The sequence below is a fragment of the Apodemus sylvaticus genome, chromosome 9 (genome assembly GCF_947179515.1).
Source record: "Apodemus sylvaticus chromosome 9, mApoSyl1.1, whole genome shotgun sequence".
Taxonomy (NCBI): domain Eukaryota; kingdom Metazoa; phylum Chordata; class Mammalia; order Rodentia; family Muridae; genus Apodemus; species Apodemus sylvaticus.
In genome coordinates, this window is record NC_067480.1 from 20,155,524 (window position 1) to 20,172,344 (window position 16,821).

General features: G+C 48.7%; 1 protein-coding gene across 1 annotated transcript; it reads right to left on the minus strand.

Annotated features, from left to right (window-relative positions):
- Nucleotides 1-277: 277 nt before the first annotated feature.
- Gal3st2 (galactose-3-O-sulfotransferase 2) lies at nucleotides 278-13,075 on the minus strand. The gene is made up of 4 exons (XM_052193389.1): nucleotides 13,047-13,075; nucleotides 3,105-3,191; nucleotides 1,574-1,832; nucleotides 278-1,096 (listed from the first exon to the last, which is right to left on the minus strand). Exons 1-4 carry the CDS (start codon nucleotides 13,073-13,075, stop codon nucleotides 278-280), a joined length of 1,194 nt encoding a protein of 397 aa, XP_052049349.1.
- Nucleotides 13,076-16,821: the final 3,746 nt, after the last annotated feature.

The following is a 16,821-nucleotide window of genomic DNA, read 5'->3' on the forward strand; positions in this document are numbered from 1 at the left end:
CTCTTCTGAATCCACAGGCCCACTGCCTAGGCTCCAGTGCTCGCCTGGGCTGGTGTTCACCTGATGGACTGCTTAGACTGTCTCTGTGAACAGATAATGTAAGGGTACTAGCATTCTCGCCTGTCTCTACAATGGGTGGATTCAGCTATGGAACAGCCTGTTGTCTTAGGTGTAAGGTCCTCTCCCCAGAGCTGGAGGTGGGTGAGTCTCTTCACAGTTCCACTGTTCTTCACTTTGGAAAGGTAGACTGGGGAGAAAGGGTCACTTAGCCAAACCCCTACTTTTTCTGGATTGGGATGTCCTTGGGAGTCTTGTCGGGAAACTGCAGCGAGTACAGATGGGCCATGTGCTGGAGCTCCGGCATCGCCATCCTCCGACAGAAACCCAGGGTGGTGGTGTCCAGACCAGGCCTAAGGTTGTAGCCCAGAATTTTAGCCTCTCCGCTCTGGTAAGGGCGCAGATTGCGGTCATCTATGTGTGTACTGTTCTTGGGCTCGGGATCCTGAAGACACAGGGCAGTGAGCTCACGCTGCCTCGCCCGCAGCTGCTCCAGCTCCTCTGTGAGCTGGCCTGGGCTTAGCTCCTCTTGCAGCTGCGCCCAAAACGTGCGGTTGAAATGCTGGTAGAGCTGCCAGTCCAGCGCGCACCAGCGCTGGACACGCTCCTGGCTCTCGGGCGTCAGGTGCGAGACCGTACTCTGGCTGCGCACGTTCAGCTTGAAGGACACGACGTCATCCAGCTGCCAGCGCAGCCGTCTGCGCAGCAGCACCATGGACTCATCAAAGTAGTCTGCGATGAGCACCAGATGGAATCGCTGCTCCACCTCCGCAAGGCACTTGCGAACATAGTCCTCGTCGGCTGGGGCGTTGTTGTCAAAGCCAAAATCAAACCACATGTTGTTTTTTGCATAGATATTATTGAGGCTCACATTGGCGTTGTAGTACCTCGACGGATCTGCCAGGAATTCGTCCAGGCTCTTGACTTTCTGGAAGGCAGGTGCGTAGTTCTTATAGTAGATGAAGGAAGACTCCAGCTGGAAAACCGGGTTCCGGAGGATGGAGAAGTAGAAAGTGTCGCTGGGCATGACTTTCTGCACCTGTTTAGAGAGGAAGTAGGTGGGACTAAAGACGCTGAGAGTCGCGCGCGACGGATGGACTGCGCAGCTGCCCACGAAGCCCCACCTCCCACCTGTCCCAGCTCCCTCTCCCAACACCACCACCCCCAAAAGAGCTGGAGCCTCATTCCTACACCAAAGGAGCAAGTGACAAGGTTGAGGGGCAACAAAAGTGCGGTATGTTCTTCCAGAACCAGAAATTCAGGGATGTGAGAGAGGGTTGGGGTGCCATCAGGAAGACAGCCTCGGGGCCTCGGGCTCTGTGTGTCATGACACAGACCACTGGCAGCCTAAAGAGGGTGGTCTGGCAGGGTCTACAGGGGCACCTCTCCAACTTCAAACTACTAGACTCTACACCCCACGCCAATCCCACCCCTGTGGGAACACCACAGTTATACCCACAGTTCCAAGCGAGGCAGCTCTAGCCCCACCCCCTTTCCCCACCTCCCCATTTCGCACCTCGGGAAAGTTGAACCGAAGGTGGTTGCACATGATGTTGAAGTGATGCTGCAGGCGGCTGTCCTGCTTCAGGCCTTCCACATACTGTGTCACAAAAAGCCAGGGGTAACCCAGATGGACCCTAGAGCCCTCGGGCAGCGCTATGGAGAGGTGGTGAGACTCTGAAAAGCGGTAGAGGATGTTGAGTATTGTACTGCTGGCTGTCTTGTGAGTCTTGAGGAACATGATGTTAGTGACCGGTGATTCCTGGGCCTTGTCCCTGTAGAGAGAGCGCGTCATCAGTGCCTTCAACAGAACCCCTCAAGGAGTATCCCTCAACATGGGGTCCCTATACCATTTCCTCACTCCATCTCCCAGCGCTGGATCCCTAGCCCAGCCCAGCCACTCTGTAATCTTTCCATCCAGGGAGATTCTGTGTGACAGATACGATTTCCCCTCATAGCAAGATGTTCTCAACAGGCTGTTCCTGTGCCAGTCATGGGATATCTCACTGTTCCTGTGCCAGCCATGGGATATCTCAGACCCCAAGCATACCACACTTTTGTTGCCCCTCAACCTTGTCACTTGCTCCTTTGGTGTAGGAATGAGGCTCCAGCTCTTTTGGGGGTGTCGGGGGAGAGGGAGGTGGGACAGGTGGGAGGTGGGGCTTCGTGGGGAGCTGCGCAGTCCATCCATCGCGAGACTCTCAGCGTCTTTAGTCCCACCTACTTCTTCTCTAAACAGGTGCAGACCTTAAGCTCCAAACTCTGCTGTCTGTCTCCCAGGGAACCCTGTGTGGCAGTGGCTCTGTGATCTCAGCCAAGGTTGGCCAGCCTAAGAAATGTTGGGATGTACTCAGATGACCCAGATTACCAGGCATGTTCCTGTCTCAGTGTAAGCTAGTAAAATTAGCAAGGACAGTGAGGGCAGGATCCAGTCGACCTTGGGACACTGCATTTTCCCAGAGGACAGCTTACCCCTCCTTATACAAATCCTACCAGAGAAGCCATGAAGGAGAAGAAACTAAGACCCTTTCAGAATCCCGGAGGAAACCCTGGCTTTGGAGGCAATTGGTTGTGCATAGATGGCCACTCCCTGGATGATGTAGTCTTGGCAGGCAGGGGTTGGCAGGCAGGTTCTGGGGTCTGGTGACAAAGGAACACAGTCATGCCCTCACCACCTGGAAGCCATCCTAGAAGCCAGGCCATCTTTGTAGGCCTTCCCAAGGCTCCTACTGTAGACCCCACTCTTCTCGGTTCCCTTCCCAGTCCAGTCTGGCCAGGCCAGGCCTGCTCCCCAGAGTCCCTTAAGAAGCCTTCGCAGTGGGCTTGTCACCACAGGAGGCAAGCCAGGACACACATAGCTCTCCACTCTCTCCCAGACACTAAAACTGAATCTCAGGAAGTGAGTGAGTGCTAGTGCTCTTAAAGCAGGCAGGACAGGGTCCTGGCACTGCTCTTGGGGCTGCGGGGGGGGGGGGGGGAGGGCTGGGGGGGGGTGAGGGGGGTAGAGCACGGCCTCCCAGAGCATAAGGTGTCTGCACAGGACTTACGGCGTAAGGAGTCTGAGGTCCACATGCAGGAAAACGACCAACAGGAACACAGCCAACACCAGGAACAAGAGAACCACCTGGAAGGACCTGTGGGCAGTACCTGCTTAGTGCCACTTGGAAACACAGCCCCACAGCTGCTCAGCAAAGAGCCCTGTGATAACTGGTGAGCCCAGAGCAGGGAGCTCCAGGCCTGCTTGTCCCAGAACCTGGAGCTCCTAGGGCTGGGGCCTTACAAGCCCTCCCGAGCCTCTGAGCTGCAGAGGAAAGACTGAAGAGTAATGCATGTGCTGAGCCCGTGGTGAGGCCCAGCCCCCAATAGAAAAAGTTTGAAGTGGGCCGTGGAATGTGATAGTGTCTGATTAACGCAACACTGGGGAGAAACAAGCATCAAGCTTGCTTCCTCTCCATACCCAACCCCACCCTGTGAGGACAAAGAGAGGTGCTGTCTCCAAGCCCAGGAGAGATCCAGCCCCCGGAACGCTCGTGTGTGCGTGCACACACACACACACACACACACACACATTACACACACATGCTCATACATATTCACACAACACACCTCACTCTCATGTACTGACACAACACATTCACACAGGGACACTTACATATGCACTCACACACACTCACACAACATACCTCACTCTCACATACTGACATAACACATTCACACACAGACGCTTACATACACACACACACTCACGCAACATACCTCACTCCCACATGCTGACACAACACATTCACACACAGACACTTACATACACACACACACACACACTCACACAACACACCTCACGTACTTACACACAGACATAACACATTCACACACATACATACACACACACACACACACACACACACCCTTCTCAGTTGTCTTTTTAAAAAAAAGTAGACAACTGGCTAAATTAGGATTATAGTTCTCTGAGAGCTCTGTCCAGCTCCTGACTGGGCCTGGGTACCCTCCTTTGGCTTTGCTGAAGACTTATGTGAGTCTTGGATGACCAACCTGAGAGACTCTAAGGTGTGCTTGGCCACAGTTCCTACATACAGCCTGGCTACCTCTCCACCCCTCTCCACCAATGCATTCATTCAGAGCAGAGCCCTGGTGGCCAGCAGAGAGGGACTCAGTAACACCACTTACCTATTCCCTATACAGCAAAACTCACTAATAGCTTTAGCTTGTGGCCCAGTTGTGGACCCAAACTTCTGTTTGGAGAAGGTGGAAAATGTTGAGGGCCAGGCTGGTTAATGAAGAGACTTAGTCCCTTATCTAAAGCCAGAGCATGCTTGGCAAGGCCTCTGGTGGCCCGAGGCCAGATGCTGGGATCAATTTTCCCCCCTCCTTGAGGGCTATGATAATCAGTCTCAGTGACCCAGAGTGCTGGCCTGTGGCACCTGGTGCGCCTGAGATGTGCTATGCTCCTGTTTGAATAGCATGGATTGATTATTTCTTGCTGACTTCATTCCATTATATAAGAGCCTTTTGCTGACTCTGTCCAACTACCTCCCTGCAAACAGTATATAAGGCACTGTACTTCGGACTGGTGAGATGGCTCAGCGGTTAAGAGCACTGACTGCTCTTCCTGAAGTCATGAGTTCAGATCCCAGCAGCACATGGTGGCTCACAACCATCTGAAATGAGAAACAAATAAAACAAAAAAAACTTATGGGTGGAGCGATAAAGGGAAGGGGAAAATGCTGTACTTCTTGATAAACTTGCTTGTTTTAACCCATGCGTTTATGCAAGACCCCTTACTCCCAACTTTCCTGCCATTTTTTCCTGAATTTTATTTATTTTTTATTATATATATTCTCTATTTACATTTCAAATTATTTCCCCTTTCCTGGATCCCCCCTCCCTGAAAGTCCCATAAGCCTTCTTCCCTCCCCCTGTTCCCCAATTGCTTCCCTGTCTTGGTATCCCCTACACTGCTGCATTGAGCCTCTCCAGGACCAGGGGCCTCTCCTTCCTTCTTCTTGGGCCTCATTTGATATGTGAATTGTGTCTTGGGTATTCCAAGCTTCTGGGCTAATATCTGCTTATCAGTGAGTGCATAGCATGTGTGTTCTTTTGTGATTGGGTCGCCTCACTCAGGATGACATTCTCCTACTTGGCTAAGAATTTCATAACTTCATTGTTTTTGATAGCTGAGTAGTATTCCATAGTGTAAATATACCACATTTTCTGTATCCATTCCTCCATTGAGGAACATCTTTTCCTGTCATTTTTGTTGTTGTTGTTGTTGTTGTTGTTGTTGAATTTTCTCATTCCTAGCCATCCCTCTTGGAGATCTCACTGAAAAAAAAAAATGATCTTCTGGCCTAGAACAGAAGGGGATGAAGGAGGAGATGAGGCCCAAACCATCCCAGGCTGAGCTTGCACACAAAGCAGGAACTACTAAGGCAGAACATTCTACAGGCCAGAATGGGATTGTTGGCATGGATATGAAGAAGCAGAGCTTTTACTAATCTGCTGCCTATCCACCCAGGAAGGTACGTGGTGGACCTCATCCCACAGGACACAGTTCCTCTAGCCATATTGTCAACATGACATTACGACAACATGACATTCCCTGGTATTTATTTAGATTTACTAGCTTTTGTTACCATTGTAGACAAAACACTTATCCCTTCCAAATGCTCATTGCTAAAGCTGTCCTGGGTGCTGGCTGGTCTCTGCTCTTTTCCGACCAGGGCATTTAGGACGGTAGCCATAGGAACAATGACACACATCCTGTCTGGCTCGGACTCAAGGCTCTAGGCTGAGTACCTTTTCTGGGCTGTTTATAACAGTGACATCTGCTGCCCATGTGCCAGGCGGATGGGTGGCAGTGGCCAAAGCTCAAAGTGGGTGTGTTAAGGCCGTTGGGAAGCTCCTGTACTGTGGGAATCATGAGTTGTTCTTCACCCTTTAAACTCCATGCCCTAAAACTCCGTCTCTCAACCAAGTGAGTCCAACCAGATCCTAGCATCCCTCACCATGCAAAACACTCTTGGTTGCAGCTACAAGGCTTTGGTCAATGCATGAGTCCTGCCCGCCACTGGCTACCTTTCCCTGGTCTTTGGTCCTTTGGTCCTTTGGTCCCAAGCTCATCTTCAACTTTCCTGGCCCAGGCCTAGAGTCATCCATGGCTCTAAGGAGTGCTGGGGCCCTCTGGTAGGAAATAGTCATTAGGCACCCTAGTCAGGGGACTATGGATTCTTGCTGCCTCAAGAAGGCTAGGCCCTCCAGGTCTTATGCACAGCCAAAGATGGGCCTCCACATATGACAGAAATCCTCTTGAGGCTACACCCACACGTATGACTCAGAAAATACAGCTACAAGCTGAGCTTCTTCCAGACATATTTGTCTCCCGTCTTCCCCACTCGTAGTGTAGATCCCAAGGGCACAAGCCATGGTACATGTGGGCATCCCATAGTGACACACAGCACAAAACCCCTCAGTACCCTATGGTGGTTGGAATAGGCTTGGCCCAGGGAGTGGCACTATCAGGAGGTGTGGCCTTGTTGGAGAAGGTGTGGCCTTGTTGTAGGAACTGTGTCATCATTGTGCGGGTGGGCAATGAGACCCTCCTCAGACCCATGTGGGAGCCAGATTTCTCCTAGCAGCCTTCAGATGAAATTTCAGATGTAGAATGCTCAGTTCCTCCTGCCTGGCCATCGCCATGCTCGATGATACTGGACTGAACCTCTGAACCTGTAAGCCAGTCCCAATTAAATGTTGTCCTTATAAGAGTTGCCTTGGTTACGGTTCACAGCAGTAAAACCCTAACTAAGACATACCCCAATGTAGCACCACTACCCTCTCCTACCCCACAGTGCCATTCAAAGTTCTACCCTAGCTAGGGTGGGACATGCCCCCAACGCACTCCCTGAAAGTCTGTATAGACAAAGGTCAAGAGCACCCCCCCAACCCAGAGGAGTGCCCTGGTCTCTCTGTGAAATGGAGGAATTAAATCTGTATCACAGCCCCTATGAAATAAAGGAAATGGGGCTGGAGAGATGGCTCAGTGGTTAAGAGCACCGACTGCTCTCCCGAAGGTCCTAAGTTCAATTCCCAGCAACCACATGGTGACTCACAACCATCCATAATAAGATCTGATGCCCTCTTCTGGGGTGTCTGAAGACAGCTACAGTGTACTCACGTACAATAAATAAATAAATAAATCTTTACCAAAAAAAAAAAAAAAGAAAGAAAGAAAGAAAGAAAGGAAAACAAAGAAAGAAGGAAAGAAAGGAAAACAAAGAAAGAAGGAAAGAAAGGAAAACAAAGAAAGAAGGAAAGAAAGAAAGAAAGAAAGAAAGAAAGAAAGAAAGAAAGAAAGAAAGAAAGAAAGAAAGACAGAAATGAAGGAACTAAGCAGGAATCACATCTGCAGTGGTCTAAAATGGGCCAGATACACTCGGTTTCCGGGTGATCTCTCTCCTGGATGAACAGTGTTGACACAGAGGAGGGTGGAAAACAGAAGATGAAAACGAGGTTGTAGAGTCTCTATTGAAGACACGTCATTGACTTAGAGGGCACGAGTCTTCCCCGAGGCAACGCCCCGGGTCACTGTGGTGAGCACTCCCTGGGGAGTGCAAGGGGCTGGAGAGTTTACAGCCTTCCGTAGTTAGAGTAAGATCCCCCCCCAGATAAGAACAGTGCAGAAGATGACCAAAGGACAGCTCACCTTCTCCTCTTCCCCACACATGCTTTTGTTCTTCCACATTAAAAAATATCCTTCCTTAAATACGCTGACTTTTACAGGTCTTCTCTCAGATTCATAAAATTGTAGCACACACTAACCATCTGTCATATGGTTTGCCAGGAATGAGCCTTCACAGGGACGGTCCTGATAACAAGTCAGGGTCCAGGGCTCCCAAATCCCAGGCTGAAAAGAACTCCAGGCCTGCCACCTGCCCCTTATTCAGCCCAGCCCACAGCCCTTCACACATCCTCCCAGCCTGCACAGGGGGACCAGGGCAGCCAACGTCTAAGAGCCTGCCTGCACCCAGCCCAGTTCTCTACATGAGGACAAACAGAAACTAGAATTTTAAAAAATGAATCCTGATTCTTATGTACAGAAAGAGAAAGAAATCTTCCCTTCTTTCTCACGGCATTGACTCAAAACCTTTCCACTGTGAGGCAGGCAAATAGAGGTGCACACTGGGAAGGCCAGTGCTGGGGAGGCAGAGGCAGGCCGGTCTGGGAGTTTGAAGCCAGCCCGAACTCCAGGACATGCAAGGCTACACGGAGAAACCCCACTTCAAAAAAAAAAAAAATAATAAAATTATATATATATATATATATATATATATATGAAAGAAAGAAAGGAAGGAAGAAAGAAAGAGAGGAAGGAAGGAAGGGAGGGAGGGAGGGAGGGAGGGAGGGAGGGAGGGAGAGAGAGAGAGAGAGAAAGAAAGAAAGAAAGAAAGAAAGAACAACAAAAAACCCTTCCCACTCTAAATCGCATTGCCATCCTCTCAAGATGTATGTAAACATTTTTAAAAACCTTCATAAGCCTTCTGCCAGCTTCTCAAACCAGCACTATGATATCAGTATATCTCCTTAAATATATCTACAGCGTAAGACCATCTGACTCTTGGCTCCAAATCACAAGCCAGCTTTGAACTGCAAAAAAAGGAGGGGGGGACATTTATTTTTCCTTTAAAAGTTTCAATATGTTTATTTGTTTTTTGTTTGTTTGTTTGTTTTACGTACATGTGTTCGCTCATATGTGTATGTGCGTGCATGCATGCTATAACATGCATGTTATGACATGCATGTGAACGGTCAGGGCACAATTTGCAGGGGTCAGCTCTCTCCTTCCATCTCAAGGGTTCTAGGAACTAAACTCAGGTTGTTAGCCTTGCCAGCAAGCATGTTCACCTGCTGAGCTATTTTGCTGGCCCTAATTTTTCTATAGAAGAAGCCAGTTAACTTGCGAGGGCGGCAGCCTCAGTCACCAACTGCATCTCAGATGACCTCGGGTCAGACAATGGTACTGTCGAGTCTTCTAGTCTAAGGACCAAGGACTGTGCATGTCAAGAATATGGGTGTAAATGGGCACATTTCCCATGGTTCCTAAGCATCCTGTACATGGAGACCACCTTCCACGCCCAGGCAGACCCAGGCTTTTGTCTCTTCTAGTCTTAGATGGCGGCCATAACCTAAGGTCTTTGCCTCAAGCCCTCCAACTCCACTTCTTCCACAGCTAAGTGGTTCACACAGGTCCTAGAATCAAGAGGCTTCCACAATGAAGGGGACACAGGAATGGGAACCACGAAACCCACCCCTCCTCTACTAGAAATGGCCACAGGGGCCAGTATCAAGGGATCTTGTGATCCAGTTATCAACCACAGAGAAGGGTACAGAGCCCATCTGGACATTGGAGATACCACCCTATCCGCTGCTAAGCTCAAGTCAAGCTTAGGTCATTTAATAAACATGTTATCTGGAACAGAAGACAGAGGCAGGTGGAGTGGTTGCTTCCTGGTGAAAGCAGTCCCCAGAATGTTCCAGGTCCCTTCCCCAGCGTAGCTGTCAAGCTCTGGTGAGCTACCAGGAAAAACCACACTTTCTGGTGAATGGCCCCAGGCCTAATTGTCAAGTCTTTTCACCCAAGCACCCAGTCCTACCTGTTCACCCCACCTAGCCTTTACTACAGAAGCTGTGAAAAGCTGGGGCCACAACCCTCACAGATCCCAACATAATTTAGAGAAAAATTATCAATAATTTAGAGTAGTCACTATGACTGGAAAGTCCCAAGAACAGGGGTGAGCTAGCCCCTGCTGATGGCCAAGCCCCGTGCAATGAAGATTATTCCTGGTAGCAGCAAACAGATCATGGTCCTGGTCCTGGAAATATCAGAATTTGTATAAAGTTCTTCCAATCTGGCCCACCTAGAAACTCTGGTAGTAAACCTTACCCAGCCTGAGATACCCAGAAAGGGGGTGAGAAGCAAAGTTACTCATAAGAAAGCATGCACTATACTCCTTCCCAGGTGCCCAGACCTCTAATCTCCCCATCTGTGGTACCTCTCCTCCACCCTCCACCTATCGGGTACAGTCCTAGGGGGACAAACCTTCATTCAGCCCCAGAGCCTCCTGCCACGCTAGTTTATGGGTAACTTGACCTATACCTACTCATCTAGGAGGTGAGTCCAACCTAGGAACCACCCTGAAACCTAGAACACATATCACTAGCCAGTGATTCAAAAGATTCAGTTTCTTGCAACAGGTGGTTGGTCCACAAATGACACAGAAACTCCACAGATTGCCACTCCTGACACAGTGGGTTCCATACCACCTCTCTTCCATGTTCCCTCCTATTCTGCAAGCAACACCCCGGTGGAGGGGTCACCTAGCTCTCAGCCAACCAGCTTCTGTGAACACAGCTCTGCAATATGTCGGGGTGACCTCCACAAACAAAACAGTATACCATCTCATTGGGAACGGGCCGTTAGACTCCAGGGCCTGTTTGAAGCACAAGGAGGGCTTTTATTTTTTTAGGATTACTGACAGAGCGAGCCCTTCCCAGACAGTGTCCAGCCAATATACCCCATAAAAGATAAGAGATATCAGTCAACAATGGAGTTCCCCCATGGGCAGAAAGCTGGCCTTCGTATTTCCTTCCGTCCTTCATGTTTGTCTGTTTTTGTTTGTTTATGAGACAGTTTCTCTGTAGCTCTGGCTATCCTGAAAATTGTTTGTGGTAAGAATTTTGGTTTCTTTTAAAAGACATAGAAATATTATAAGAGTGTTTTCATTTTAATCATAGGTGTGGGGTATGGGATATCTTCAGTTTGTCCACAGCAGCTGACGGTCATTCTCCTCATGCTCTGGAAGAGGCATGGTTTTGCCAGCTGCAGGTAGTTTCAGCAACTGTGTGACATTTGGAATTCTGGAGACTTTTCAGAGGTTTTATGCATGCTAGGGCCCCATGAGCAGTTATTTATAGTCTGTTAAGTAGTCATGCATAAGGAAGTAACAAGAAGAAATTTAGAGATCCTGATCTCGAATATCAAACTTTTGCCAAGGATCTCAACAGCCCTGATCAGCTGTTACAGGAAGTAGTCTAATGATAATGCTGCCTCCTTTCCCCTCCACCCCTTTTTCTCTCCTATCTAGCATCAGGGGATTGAAAAGGTGGAATAAGGGCAGAGAAGGATGGAAGAAAGAACCCACAAAGTAGCCAAAAGTTGGGTTACAGTTGCTACGTAGTCCAGGCTGGTTTCAAAAATCAGAGAGATCTGCCTACTTCTGCCTCCTGAGAGCTGAGATTAAAGGTATACACGACCACACTCAGCTGATGCTTTCCTTTAGTTATTTGCTTGGTTGTTTAATTATTGAAAACGGATCTCACTAATAACTGTTGCTAGCTTTGAATTTACAAGAGATCTTCCTGCTTGATTAAAGGCATCGTCCTGTAAAGGCTTCCTCAGCGAATGAAATGGACCATCTTGTAGGAAGTTCCTTCTGCTGGAAGGCAAGCAACTCAAAATACCTTCCGAAGTCCCTGAAATTGAACAGATTCAATAGACACCACCCCAGAGTAAGCAATAAAAGATGAGAGTCTCCCTCGGTCTGGAGACCAGAACAAGAACCTGGAGGAGGTTTAGACCAACTGAGGCACCTGGAAAGGTCCGTCTCCAACCTGTTGAGCTGCCCGCAGGTTGTACAGTGTGCTCCAGGCTCTGTGAGCTGTCGCCCATGCTGGGGTGGGCTTGGATGACTGAGCTACCTTTTAGTCATTCTGCTCCTTTAACTCACCTCTCATCCACAGCCTGTAAGCAGCCCCAAGAACACTCACTGTTCAAACTGGACTTCAGTGGTATCTGTGCTTTGGTTTCTCTTGGGTTCCCTATCTGGGGCGAGTGGATAATGTAAGTTTCATCTCCCCAGGGAAAGGTTGTCACACAACAGACATATGCCACCACACTCCAGCCTCAGTTCTCATCTCTCCCACATGTGGCCACCGTGGAGGACAGCAGCAAACTGTACCTAAGCTTCCTTCCTTTACCCATTCCTCTGCAAAGCCAGCCTCAGACTGGGATCCAAGAGCTGGCAGTAAGTGACAGCTGACCACGGGGACACACAGAATCCATACCCACACTGACCTCCCATGGAAACCACTCACAAGGTCACACAGGCCCTCACGGGCAGCTCTGTCCCTGAGGGAGACTTCCCTTGGGCTCAACACTCCAGAAGCACAGGTTTTCAGCAGGCTTTCCATCATCAGACTAGGATCCCAAGAGACAACAGGAACCTGGCTGGCACGGAATGCCCCTAAGCTAAGGGTGGCCCTGAAGTTTACAGACATTTATGCCTGAACTGTCACTAATCAGGAAAACTCCGAGCCTATTCTTTACAATATTCGAACAATACCCATGAGAAGGGAAGGGTAGATAATTCAGGGCAGAGGCCAACTTTCTCTCTATGGCTGTGAACAAGGGCAACTGTCAGGGCCTCAGAGTCCCGACATTCTTATAAAAAACAGGGACCCAGCCATGGGGCAGGACCAAAGTCACCGAACCAAGCCAGAAAGTCCCTGATTCCAGTGCCTCCCATCCAAAAACTTCAGCGCAAATAATCCAGATAATTCTGATACCTCTGTGCTGGGGTACAGCTTTCTCGAGGGCTTCCCAAACTCCAAAGTGTTCTCCTGTCCCAAGTGAAATTGGGCCTGAGGTGTGATTCTATGGTCGAGCACTCACTTCAGTGCTCACTTCAGCCACAAACCTAAGGGCAAACCCCTGGCTTTAATCCTCAGCTTCACAAACATTAAAAGGTTGAAGTGAAATCTAAAAAGATTGATTTCAAAGAAACCTTAGCACTAATCCCGCAAATCCAAGCCAACTTCCTTTCAAAGACAAATGCCGTCAACATGTTTTGCCAGGTTCTTGAACTCTTCTAGAAGGAAGGCAAGTGCCCCCCTAGGCTGGCCACCCAGAGCCACCTTACCTCTGAGTGCCTCTCAGGATGGACAGCATCCTGCCTCACAGCCTCCGGCACAGATGGACAGGGAAGTGCCGGTCAAGACCTCCCACTGCCTTGAGTACAGGACTGGCAGCTCTCAGCATGCCGGGTGGGGCATAGGTTCAATGAAAACTGAACTTAAATCCCTAAGAAAACTCACCTACAGGCTCAGGTGTGGTGCCCAATGCCCCACCCTCTACCACCCTCCACCCCCCCCCCAACACACACATACACACACAACACATACCAGTGACCTAGTTTAACTGCTGAATCCTAATGAGAAACAAGACCTCCTCCTGAGGCTGAGGCTCAGAGGGAAAACTGGCTCTCCTCTCACCTCCCCTTCCTGTATCACAAGGCGGGGCCCTGGCAGCTGGGACGTCTGACCCAGGAGGATTTCCTTGGTCAGGTCAGACTTTCTCTTTCTCACCTTCCATGTTAGCCCTCCCAGAGTGACCTTGGAGGGAGCCGCTCCAGATGGACCTATGAGGAATCTACAGATTCCCCAATTTCTGTGACTAATAGCGATTTGGGAAAGGGCCAATCGTTCTGTAGATGTGTAACTAAATGCCAGGAATATTTCCTTCTTCAAAGCTTTCTTTATACTAAGAGGAAAAAAAATTTTCTTTACAATCTTGGGATAAAAAAGAGACCTTTGAAAGAAGACAGTGATGTAGGAAATAAACAACAACAACAACAACAACAACAACAAAAAATGAAGGGAGGCAGGAACCAGGAAAGGGGAAGTCATTTGGAATGTAAACAAAGAATAAAAAAAAATTGTAGATTTTGTTGCATGAAAAATTTCTTTTCTAAGGAAATAAAATAAAGGGCTTTTAATCCAAATACTCTGGAGGCAGAGACAGGGCAATCTACGTAAGTTCAAGGCTAAGGCACACCTGTCTCATAAAAAAACAAAAGGGGGGAGGTCAGTCAGCCAGGTTAGCCAGGTCAGCTGAGTCATACACAGTAAGAACCTACCTCAAAATTCCTCCCTTACTAACTTCATTAATTTAAAATTCTGAAAAATGCTGATGATAGCTTACCTTGAGAGGTAAGTCCATCTGGGCAGGTTCCACACAGATTACAATACAGATTACCAAGATGGGGCTGGAGAGATGGCTCAGTGGTTAAGAGCACTGACTGCTCTTCCAGAGGTCCTGAGTTCAAGTCCCAGCAACCACATAGCGGCTCACAACCATCTGTAATGGGTTCCGATGCCCTCTTCTGGTGTGTCTGAAGACAGCTACAGTGTACTCATATACATAAAATAAATTAAAAAAAAAAAGAACACATGCATGCTCAGATTGACAAGTTGGCAGCTGACCCACAAAACCACAGCCGCCCCCCCAATCCTGTCCCTCATGGTTCCTAACTTATGAGAAAGCCTTGAACACTGCCCTTCCTGTGTGGCTTTAGACATCAGAACACTGAGATCCTTGCCTCCTTGCTCTGGCCAGTGGTATGAAAGGTGGCTTTATGCCAGGGTCAGCTGCATGCTTAGAGAACAGCACCCTGGCATCTCTCACCACCCAGATGGCAAGGACGGCACAGGCTCTGGAGACGCTGTCTTAGTTACCATTCTATTGCTGTGAAGAGACACCATGATGAAGGCAATGTATAACAACATATAAAAGAAAGCATTTAAGCAGGGTGGTGCACACTTTTAATCCCAGCACTCTGGAGGCAGAGGCAGGTGGGTCTCTCTGAGTTTGAGGCCAGCCTGGTCTACAAATCAAGTTAAAGGACAGCCAGGACTGTTTCATACATAAACCCTATCTCAAAAACAAACAACAACAAAGATAGATAGATAGATAGATAGATAGATAGGCAGAAAAACAGACAGACAGACAGACAGGTGGGTAGGTGAGTGGATGTATGGATGATAGATAGATAGATAGATAGATAGATAGATAGATAGATAGATGGATGGATGGATGGGTAGGTGGGGTGGATGATAGATAGATAGATAGATAGATAGATAGATAGATAGATAGATAGGCAGATGGATGGGGACAGACAGACAGACAGACAGACAGACAGACAGACAGAGATAGCATTTAGCTAGGGGCTTGCTTACAGTTCAGAGGGTTAGTCCATGATCATCATGGTGGGGTGCATGGCCACAGGCAGGCAAGCACTGTGCTGGAGCAGTAGCTGCGGGCTTACATCTGATCCACAAGATGGAGGTAGTGAGAAGGAGAGATAGACAGACAGACAAGCCAAACAGACAGACACACACACACACACACACACACACAGAAACAGAGAGGGGCCGGGATGGGCTTTTGAACCTCAAAGTCCAGCCCAGTGACTCCTCCAATAAGGCCACACCTCCTAATCTTTACCACACAGTTCTACCAACTGAGGACCAGGCATTCAAATATATGAGTCTGTGGAAGCCGTTCTCATTCAGACTACCACATATGCTTGAGTAGATTCAGAGATAGCAGAGATTCTGAGTGAGGTAGCTGTCAGCCCCATCCACTGAGGGTCTTGCCCTCAGCATAGCAACTCCTGTTCAACTCACCAGGATGTCCAGCTAATAAGAACTGAAAGCCCCCCAAATTGTGTCTCAAGAAGCAGTGGCTGGGGCTTGTTGGCTGAGAAACTGAAGTATAGGTGTAGTGGTTTGAATAGGAATGGCCCCCATGGGGTCATATATTTGAATGCTTGGTCACTAGGGAGCAGAGCTACGTGATAGCCCTTAGGATGTGCAGGCTTGTTGGAGAAAGTGTGTCGCTGGGGATAGGCTTTGGGGTTTCGAATGCTCAAGCCAGGCCTAATGGCTCTCTCTCTTCCTGCTGCCTGCTGCAGTTGAACTCTCAGGTCCCTCTCCAGCACCATGTCTGCCTGCCACTGTGCTTCCCGCCATGGCGAGAACAGACTAAACCTTTGAAACTGTAAGCCAGACCCTGTTGATGTTTTCCTTTATAAGATTGCTGTGGTCATGGCATCTCTTCATAGCAATAGAACCCTGACCAAGACAAAAGAGGTGCACAGAGAGGTCACCACCAATCAGGGCAACAAGTGAGCTGGCTAAGATGGATCCCAAGACCATATGGAAAACCACCTTGGTGGTGGAGACACACTTACAGCAGATGCAAGACGACTTTCAACCATTTCCCAACTAGAATGGATACCAAATGAGTAGCCACATTAACACTGGAGAAAACACAGCACTGACCTCAGGCCCACTCTGGGATGGAACTTGAAGGCAGAAACAGGGGTAAAAGCAGCTAATGACTTACACTGAAATCCAGAATGCCACTTTCCCAAGCCAGGAGAAAGCCCAGCTGCTTCATTCACCTAACTACTATGTGTACACAGGATTTATTTATTTACTTATTTATTTATTGGGTGTTTTGCTTGTTCGTTCCCCCCCCCCCTTCCCCAAGACAGGGTTTCTGTGACAGCCCTGACTATCCTGGAACTTGTTCTGTAGACCAGGCTGGCCTTAAACTCAGAGATCCACTTACCACTGCCTCCAAAACACTGGAATTGAAGGTGTGCATCTCCACTGCCCCGCAGCAGTGGTCCTGGAACAGGGACTTGAAAGTACTTAGCTTTTATAAAGCATGCGTTCTTACCATAGGTTACATTGCTAAGTTTATTAAGTGATCCCCTTTGCCTCCTGGTGTTTCACATGAGTTTTAGAGTCTTTGCATCCTGGTAAATTGTCTCCTAATTATTAAACATTAAAAGTTAGGTAGTTCCTAGGGGCTGGAGAGATGGTTCAGTGGTTAAGAGCACTAACTGC

Excerpts from the sequence above, each read along its gene's own strand:
- Gal3st2 (XM_052193389.1), bottom strand. The coding sequence starts at position 13,075 with ATGCTGTCCATCCTGAGAGGCACTCAGAG. Across the intron at positions 3,192-13,046 it reads ATCCTGAGAGGCACTCAGAG|GTCCTTCCAGGTGGTTCTCT; the intron begins GTAAGGTGGCTC and ends TACTGCCCACAG. Across the intron at positions 1,097-1,573 it reads TTCGGTTCAACTTTCCCGAG|GTGCAGAAAGTCATGCCCAG; the intron begins GTGCGAAATGGG and ends CTCTCTAAACAG.